Source organism: Trichosurus vulpecula, chromosome 1 (assembly GCF_011100635.1).
Source record: "Trichosurus vulpecula isolate mTriVul1 chromosome 1, mTriVul1.pri, whole genome shotgun sequence".
NCBI classification, from domain to species: domain Eukaryota; kingdom Metazoa; phylum Chordata; class Mammalia; order Diprotodontia; family Phalangeridae; genus Trichosurus; species Trichosurus vulpecula.
The window spans coordinates 50,328,064-50,337,393 of NC_050573.1; the positions used below are offsets into that span (position 1 = coordinate 50,328,064).

The window sequence follows — 9,330 nt, forward strand, 5'->3', positions numbered from 1 at the left end:
TGTCGATCAATCCTTCCCATATTTACTTAAAAGGGGATTACTATGTACATACTTGTCTACCATATCCTTATTTCTTTGTATCTACAAATTTATGGCATAATCATAATGTGATATGAGATATACATGACTTAGAATTTATCACCCACCTAAATGAACACAGCAAAGCCCCAGGAATTGATCCTGAAGGCATCACCAATGAGTTATTACAACTCGTAAAGCAAATCAAAGCAACATTGTTGTCACTTTCTTCCCTTGTTTGCCTTCCTAACACTATTGTGTCTCATAAGTCCCTTTCTTCTACAAGTCTTTATTTTACTCATCCTTAATCTTACTCCCCATCTTAAAATAATAGGGGGAAGATGTAGAGGGGCAGCTCTGAGAAAGTCCATTCTGGGTTAAGATACAGGCCAGGTTTTCCCTGAAGCCTGTTCTTGCCCTTGGGCTGATAACTCAGCACACGGGCTCTCCAAATCCTCCATGGCACATGGTGCTAAACACCATCTGTGGGCTATTAACACAATATGGTTTATGGCAAAAGGGGAACAAAGCATGAGGAAGTCATGCTATATAACAAATGTCTTGCATGTGAATTTGTTGATCTGCTTGCCTAAAAAGGTATATAAGCCCTTTTCTTCAGCTTAATAAATGGAGCTGTCCTATACTCTCCCACCTGGTCCGTGTAATCTTTTCACTCTCTATGGCATCCTTTTCACTCTCCGGTGGCCTGGCCATGGCCGCTGAAGCAAGTGGTAGCACCACCTCACACCTGTCAGTTTGGTTAATATGACAAAAAAGGAAAATGTCGGATGTTGGAGGGGATGTGAGAAAACTGGGACACTATGCATTGTTGGTGGAATTGTGAATTGATCCAACCGTTCCGGAGAACAATTTGGAACTATGCCCAAAGGGCCATAAAGCTGTGCATACCATTTGATCTGGCAATACCACTGCTAGGCCTATATCCAAAGACATTCAAAAAACAAGGGAAAAGATCTATTTGTACAAAAATATTCATAGCAGCTCTTTTTGTGGTAGCTAAGAATTGGAAATGAAAAGGATGCCCATCAATTGGGGAATGGCTAAAGAAACTGCGGTATAGGATTGTAATGGTAGATTATTGTGCTATTAGAAATGACAAGCAGGATGATTTCAGAAAAAACCTGGGAAGACTTACATGAACTGATACATAGTGAAGTGAACAGAACCAGGAGAATGCTGTGCACAGTAACAGCAGTATTGTATGCTGAAGAGATGTGAGTGACTTAGTTATTCTCAGCAATACAATGATCCAAGACAATTCCAAAGGACTAATGATGAAGCATACTATCCACCTCCAGAGAAAGAACTGATATTGTCTGAAAACAGACTAAAGCATGCTATTTTTCACTTTTTCTTTCATTTTTTCTTTTATTCAAGTCTTCTTGTACAAAATGACTAATATGGAAACGTTTTGTGTAATTGCACATGTATAATCTATATCTGATTGCTTATCATCTTAGGGAGGAGGGTAGTGGAGGGAGGGAGGGAGAGAGAGATAGAATTTGGAACTCAAAACTTTAAATGTTTTAAAAAAAGAAATATACTTGTCTTTCTACACCAATCTAAAAAATGCATTGCCAAACTTAGTACAGATTTGCTTTCTCTTCTACTACTTTTCCCTGTTTGTGAGAAATAGTACTCATAATCTTCTGTCATCCCCTGCCCCCTATAATATTTTGCTAATGAGCTTGTTCTCTAATTTTTAGGCTCTTTGGCCTTCTTGTTGTGCTGATTGATTTACACTGGTTAAACTTTTAAAAGAAATGTCCATAATGAAAATCAGTATCTTTGATTTCATCCATTTTCCATTTTCCAGTCAAGAGCTTATATTTATAGTTCAGTTTGAAGTTGTTATAATATACAAGGTGCCTTTTCAACTTTATTCTTTCTTCTGATTTGAGATTAATTCTGACCTTTCCTCTAACCTCTAATGTGGAAGATAAAGGTCATCTAGTTCAACTCTCTCACTTTACAGCTGAGGAAATTGAGGCCCAGGTAGGATAAAGGACTGGCCCACAATTACCCAGCTACCAATGCTCAGTTGATGCAATCAGACAATCTGATTCAGCAAGAACTACCTCATTAGTAGGTTCTTCCTTCTGTTAGGATTGCCAATTTCTTCCTTCCCTTCTTCCTTTCTTTTCTTTCTTTTGTTGTATTGTATTCTCCATAACTAGGCCCTTTCTTAGTACAGTGGATAGAGCACCAAGCCTTGAGTCAGGAAGAATCCTCTTCCTGAGTTCAAATCTGGTCTCAGACATTTACTAGCTGTGCGACCCTGAACAAATCACTTGACTCTGTGTGCCTTAGTTTCCTCATTTGTAAAATGAGCTGGAGAAGGAAATGGCAAACCAGTCCAGTATCTCTGCTAGGAAACACTAAATGGGTTCAGAAAGAGTAGGCCAGGACTCAACAACAAAAAAGCCTTTTCTACTCTTCTTTAAGCACATGGTGTAAAGCTTCTGAGTAATATACAAGGTTTTCATCTCTTTATTTCTTATTCCCCAATCATATTATCCAGAATATGTTTTCACCATTCTCTCTCTGGGTCCATCTTCATGCTGGCTTGGTTTTGAAAGATCTCAATTCTCCACATAATTCCTCTACTTTTTCATCCTCCTCAATAGATAGTGGTTCACAAGCTGCAACTATTCATTGTGGTCCTTTTGCATTGTTTTACCTAACATGTCCTCTCCCCCCACCCCAAAGCACGATGAATCAATATCCCATGAAATTTTGCTTATTATTGTCCTTGAGTGATTGAATGCTGGGTTTGGAGTCAGGAAGACCTGAATATAAATCCAGTCTCAGATATTTACTAGCTGTAGGACCCTGGACAAGTCACTTAATCTCTACCTCAGTTTCCTCAACTGTAAAATGGGGATAATAATAGCATCTACCGTACAAAGTTGTGAGGATCAAATGAAGTAATATTTGCGGAAAGTGCTTAGCTCGGCACATAGTAGGCATTTAACAAATGCTTGTTCCCCTTGTTCCTACTCTGTCAAGTCTTTGATTATATCAAATGAGCTAACATATATAAACTTTCTCAAAGTCCTATATAAATTTGGCTGTGTGTGTGTGTGTTCTGGTTAGTTCCCTCAATGGTGGTATATGTTTGCTGGTCCTTGCTCACATTCAGAACATTAATAGCAAATTTCATGTTCCTAGAATGTCTAAAAAGCAACTAGATAGAGATCAGGACCTGGAGTCAGGAAGACTCATCCTCCTGAGTTCAAATCTGGCTTCAGACACTTCCTAGCTGTGTGACCCTGGGCAAATCATTTAACTCAGTTTGCCTGTTTCCTCATTTGTAAAATGAGCTGGAGGAGGAAGTGACAGACCACTCCAAGAAAACCCCAAATGGGGTCATTGAGTCAGACATGACTGAAGTTTTAAAAGCCATGTGATTGGGCATCCCATTCCAGGGCATTGCCACAGTCATTGTGAAAACAGAAAGAGGCAAGATAGGTTTCAGGGCCAATTTGTATTTTTAGGTATTTCATAGGTTCTCCAGAGGATCTTGGGTCTCACTGATAAACGCCCACTCACCCTATGTGGTCTCAGGGTAGTGCTGAGGAAGGCCAGGTGGACATGGGAGCCAAGAAGGAACTCTCTGCTTAACTCTGCTCAGCTAGAGCCTTGAGCTCCCCATAAGAATTTGTAAGTCTGGTAGACCAGGACGGGAAAGCAAGGGGCCTGGATCAGAGGTAAGGGGACAGTCATCAGAGGTGGACAGCACAGAAAACAGTGTCTCAGAGGAGGACGGCAATGCCTGGAGCTTTGTGAAGGTAAGTGGCAGGGGGCTGATTGTGTCAGAAGAGTTTCGTGGTGGCAAGGTTCCATGGAGACAGTTTCATGGGCTCTTTGCCATCACCTAGCTACTACAGAAGTTGTAAAGGGCTAGAATTTGAACCCAGGTCCTCTGATTCCAAATTCCTGAGCCCCCTGGGTCCGCCCCGCCCCCAGGCTGTTGGTCCTGCTGACACGGACCCTGCAGATGGCATGGGCTGCTGGCACCTGCCCGGAGAGACAAGCCATTGTGCACCCGAGCCAAGGGGTGGGGGCTGGGGGAAGGAAAGAGAAATCAGGGGGGCCGTCGAGGCGTCTGGGAGGCTACTGGAGAAGGAGAAGCGGGAGGAGTGAGTTCCGCCGGCAGGGGAATTGAGGAACAAGAAGAGATGATCCGCTTCCGCGGGGACCTCTCCTGGGTCAGAGTGGGCTGGGGACGTTTGGAGAGAACGGTGCCTGGTTGGGGGGCTGGGCCTGGGTCTGGGTCTCCGCCTGGTCGGTGGCCAAGCTCGGGCTGTTGGCCGGCGTGTGCCCCCCTCTGACCCCGCAGAGCCTCGCACCTGCAGGAAGGAAGGACTTTCTAGGCCTGCCCAGAGGAAATGTCTGGCCCTGAAACAGACCAGAGTCGCCCTGGCCGCGGTGGCGTCTGAGTGCTCCAGGAACGGATCGCCTTGGCCCTCGGCCACTGTAGGCACTGACCGCTGGGGGCAGGGGGGGGCCTACGCTCGGTCTGCGTGTTTCACTGGGCTGGGGTGGGGGGAGCGGCTCGAGGGCGGTTGGGGGAGGGGGCGTCTCTCCTTTGCCCTTAGGGGAGGTCCGGGCAGGGGAGCCCGGTGGGGCCGGGGGGCGGCTCCTGGCCTGAGCGAGGTCGGGCAGGACAAAGAAGTCGAACCACTCCAGGAAACGGCTCATTTTCCCACATTCGCCAGAGCTGGGGAGCGGCCCCTCCCCCACAGGGGGCCCCAGGACCGGTGGGCGGCGTCGGAAGGAGGCGGGGGACTAGGGGCCGGCGCCGGGGGAGGGGGGGGAGGGTGCGATGAAGGGGCCGGGGGCCGGCTGCGGGGGGGGGGGGGCCCGAGGGAGGGAGGGGGACCGAGCGGCGCGGGGAGGGGGCCGGTGCTGGGGGGAAGCGAGGACCTGGCCGGGTCGGGGGGGGGGGCACCACGTGGGGAGGCGAGGGCGCGGGGCGAGGAGGGGGGCTGGCGCCGGGGGCCAGCGCGGGGGCGGGGAGGGGTCAGGGAGGGAGGGGAAGGCGCGGGGGCGGGGAGGGGACTGCGCGGGGCGGGGCGGGGGCCAGGGGCCAGCGCGGGGAGAGGCGGACGGGGAGAGGAGGAGGGGCAGGGGCCGCGGAGTCTGGAGCGCCGGCGCCGCCCGCGCTCGCTCGGACGGGCTGTCGGTCGGGGTGACCCTGTCGGAGCCGGCCCCGCCCCCAGGCCCGCGGACGGACGGACGGCCGAGCGGAGCGGCCGGGCGGGCGGACTACAAGTCCCAGCAGCTCCCGCTCGGCTCGGCTCGGGCTCGGACTTGGGGCGGCGGGAGGCTCCGGGCGGCTGGCGGGGCGGGCGGGCGGCCGAGGCCGGAGCCCTGGGAGCGGGGCCGCGGTGAGTCTTAGCCCCGGGATGGGGGGGGGGAGGGGCCGGGAGGGCTGGAGCTGGGCGCCCAGGCCCTGAGCCGGCCTCTTCCTCTGCCGAAATCCGGCCGCGAGCAGGCAGGCGGGAGCGGGGGGCAGCGGGTTGCCCCCCCCCCCCAGTCTTCTCCGTCCGGCCTGGGGTTTCCCGTGGGGGTTGGGGGGGGAGGGAGGCCCCACGGACTGGCCCAGTTCGTCTCCCGGATCTCTGGGCCTTGAAGCCAGCTCTCTTCCTTGGGTGGGGGGGAAACTGAGGCCCTGCGAGGGGAGCGGGGCGCTCGGAGCCCCAGGCCGGGCTCGTTCCGGGCCTGTCTTGTTCCCTGCGCCGCCCTCGCTCGGGGAGGGGGCGCTCCGTCTCCCCGGACTGCCTCGGGGACCTGGGTAGGTGTTAGCTGAGCCTCCCTTCCCCCTGAGCCCGGTTTTCCTTTCTTGACTAGAGCCGCGTCCTGCAGGCGGGTGGGGTGCGCGCCCGAATGGAGAGAGGGGCGGTGAAGCAGCGGGGCCGGGCCCCCAGGGAGACCCTGGACAGCGACAAAGAAGACAGCTGCGTCTTAAGCCCCTTTGCAGGTGAGACTGGAGGCAACCAGTCTTGCTCCCTGGAGGAGGGAGGGAGGGGACGGTACCGGACCGGACGGGGGCATCTAGTGAATAGTGGTGGCCAGAGCTTGGAAAAGCTGGGTTTAAATTCCATTTCTGATAGTGACCTTGGTCAAGTCCCTTTCCTCTCTAGGCCTCAATTTCCCCATTTTTAAAATGAAGGGATTGGGCTGGATCATCTCTAAAGTGCCTTCTAACTTGAAACCCTATGATCCAGGAGTTCAGGCTACTGGGGGAGGGAGGCAGGCAATCCAGGATTTCCAACTCCCTGGGGAAGAGAGTAAGAAACTGTGAGTGAGAAAGAAACATTCTCCCCAAATTCCTGTGCTCCTGATTACCCTTTTTCTTTTTCCCACAGATGTGGTGGACAGTCCAGTCCCAGATAGAGCCCCCAGTCCAGAGGGCTCTCTGGATAATACTCCCAGCCCTGAAGGTCCCTTCCCTGGCCCAGACAGGACCCCCACCCCAGAGGGCCGCTTCCCCACGCCAGAGGGTGCCCCTTCACCTGCCAGCCCTAGCACTAGCCCTGGTCCTGAGGGCCTCAAAGGCTTTACCTATTCCCCCAAAAGCATCCCTGACCCAGATGGTGCCCCTACCTCTACTGAATCTGGTCTTCCAGGGCAGGACGGCAACTTCAGCACTGGGGGCCTCCTTCCTGGGCTTGAAGGCACCCCAGGTTTGGCAAACCTAGTTCCTGGGGCAGCAGGCTCGGGCCTTTCTGGCATCACTGTTGGTGATGGTAGTGCCGCCCGGCCACCCAGCCCACCTCGGCCCTTCCACTGCCCGGACTGTGGGCGTTCCTTCCGTCGAAGCTCAGGGCTGAGCCAGCACCGTCGTACACACAGCGGGGAGAAGCCATATCGATGCCCTGACTGCGGCAAGTCTTTCAGCCATGGAGCCACGCTGGCCCAGCACCGTGGCACACACACTGGTGCTCGTCCCTACCAATGTAGCGCCTGTGGCAAGGCCTTCGGTTGGCGCTCCACACTGCTGAAGCACCGAAGCAGCCACAGTGGTGAAAAGCCACACTTGTGCCCACGATGTGGCAAGGCTTTCAGCCACGGCTCCCTGCTAGCCCAGCACCTACGCACCCATGGTGGTGCCCGCCCGCACAAGTGTCCAGTCTGTGGCAAGGGTTTTGGGCAGGGCTCTGGCCTGCTCAAACACCTGCGTACACATACAGGTGAGAGGCCCTATTCCTGTCCCCAGTGTGGCAAGGCTTTTGGGCAGAGTTCAGCCCTTTTACAGCACCAACGCACACACACAGCTGAGCGTCCCTATCGCTGCCCACATTGCTCTAAGGCCTTTGGCCAGAGCTCCAACTTGCAGCACCACCTGCGCACGCACACCGGCGAACGGCCTTATGCCTGCCCTCACTGCTCCAAGGCCTTTGGCCAAAGTTCTGCCCTCCTGCAGCACCTCCATGTGCACTCTGGTGAACGTCCCTACCGCTGCCGAATCTGTGGCAAGGGCTTCGGCCAGGCCTCCAGCCTCACTAAGCATCGACGGGTCCATGAGGGTGCCCAGAGTGGCATCTATGATGGTGTCCAGGGAGGCATTTATGAGGGGATGCAGAATCACATCTATGAAGGCACCCTTCAGGAGAATATCTACAAGGACATCCAGGCGAGTGCTCAGGGAAACATCTATGAGAGTGTCCAAAACGAAGTCTATGAGGTAGTCCATGATGATACATATGAGGAAATGCAGGAGAGTGGGCATGAAAATGCCCAGGGTGATGTCTTCCAAGGTGTCCGAGATGATGTCTACAAGAGTGCCCGGAGTGATGCCTATGATGGCATCTCAGAGGATAGGAACAAAGATGCCCAGGACAGTGTCTATGGGGGCGATGGAGATGACGTTTATGAGCGAGGCCAGGATGATATCTACAAGGACATCCAAGAGGTTGACAAAGAGGGAATCCGTGAGATCTCTGCAGGGGCGCCCTCCACCCTGCCTCCTACTGGCGATGAGGACAATGAAGATGACTATGGTGGTGGTGACTATGGTGACGAATTTGATGATGATGCCACCTTTCGAGGTGGTGACTATGGTGATGAGGACAATGAAGAGGACTATGGTGGTGGTCACTATGGTGACGAGTTCAATGATGAGGCCACCTTTCGAGGTGGCAACTATGGTGATGAGTTTGATGATGATGCCACCTTTGGAGGTGGTGACTATGGTGATGAATTCGATGATGATGCCACCTTTAGAGGTGGTGACTGTGGTGATGAATTCGATGATGATGCCACCTATGAAGGTGGCAAGTACGATGGTGGCGATGGTGATGGCAACGCCAATAGCGATGGTGATGATGGAGATGACTGAAGTTCACTTGCTTAGGAGCCCAGCTGGGGACAAGGGGAAGAGGCAGTGCTAGGGCCTGAGGGGTGAGGGCAGGATTGGGGAAGGGTGGGTGGGGGTGGGGTGGGACAGGGAGCCTGAGGGCTGTAGTTGGGGAAGTTTGGGTCTGGGGTGGGAGGGGAATCTGGCAATGGGGTCGAGGCATGTACTGTCCGAGGCTCATGGTGTTAGTAAAATCCTCCCACTAATGTCTTGTGGGTCCTTGTTGTGGCTGTGTCCAGATGCGCTGTCTCTGCTTTTGTCTTTCTCTGCCTGTTTTTGGCCTTTTTTCTCTGCCTTTTTCTTTTCTGGTTCTGTCTCTGTCCCTCTTAGTCTCTGTGTCTCTGCCTCTTCTCTCCCATCCGCCTCCACACTTTATCTCTGTTCTTTCTGTCTCTGGCTCTTGGGGTGGGAAAGTCCCTCCCGTCTAAGACTGGGGCTCAGCCCTTGAGACTGGAACTGACTCTCAGCTACTTTAGCTTGGTTCCTTTGAACTATCCATAGCAGATAAGGGCCCTGGAGATGCAATAGTGAAGATTCCACCTTTCCACTTCAGGAGATTATTTTCAGGGCAGACTGTGGCCTGTTTTTCTGGCCCGTGGTATTTGTGTGTCTGTGCACATATGGATGGGTGTTACCAGTAGTAGTCTTAGAGCATCAGCCCCAGGAAGGTCCCAAGTCCTATGACTCTTCCTTCCCCTCCCTCCCAATCATTCCCAGGTCACTGGTAGACTCCAGGGGCTCCCAGGTTGGGTCAAAGGTGGAAGGATGCCATGTCCTCCAAGGATCAGGGTTCCTAAAAAGGGGGTGGTGGTGTTTGACCTCAAGAGACTAAAGGCCCCATTTGCACACAACCTATGCACACAATCCACTGTTCATACACTGATGTGCCCGGATCAACACAAATTGTACACAACGGCATGCAATCT

The 9,330-nt window shown here is 52.8% G+C and overlaps 1 protein-coding gene across 1 annotated transcript; it reads left to right on the top strand.

Annotated features, from left to right (window-relative positions):
• Positions 1–697: 697 nt before the first annotated feature.
• ZNF358 (zinc finger protein 358) lies at positions 698–8,610 on the top strand. Its single transcript, XM_036766104.1, has 6 exons — positions 698–768; positions 3,716–3,830; positions 4,009–4,099; positions 4,256–4,518; positions 5,896–6,025; positions 6,414–8,610. Exons 1-6 carry the CDS (start codon positions 698–700, stop codon positions 8,384–8,386), a joined length of 2,643 nt encoding a protein of 880 aa, XP_036621999.1. The 3' UTR covers positions 8,387–8,610.
• Positions 8,611–9,330: the final 720 nt, after the last annotated feature.

Bases quoted from the DNA above. Each gene is read 5' to 3' on its own strand.
- ZNF358 (XM_036766104.1), top strand. From the start codon at position 698: ATGGCATCCTTTTCACTCTCCGGTGGCCTGGCCATGGCCGCTGAAGCA. The intron at 4,519-5,895 runs GTAGGCACTGAC...TTTCTTGACTAG, and splicing joins CGCCTTGGCCCTCGGCCACT to AGCCGCGTCCTGCAGGCGGG. The intron at 6,026-6,413 runs GTGAGACTGGAG...TTTTTCCCACAG, and splicing joins CGTCTTAAGCCCCTTTGCAG to ATGTGGTGGACAGTCCAGTC.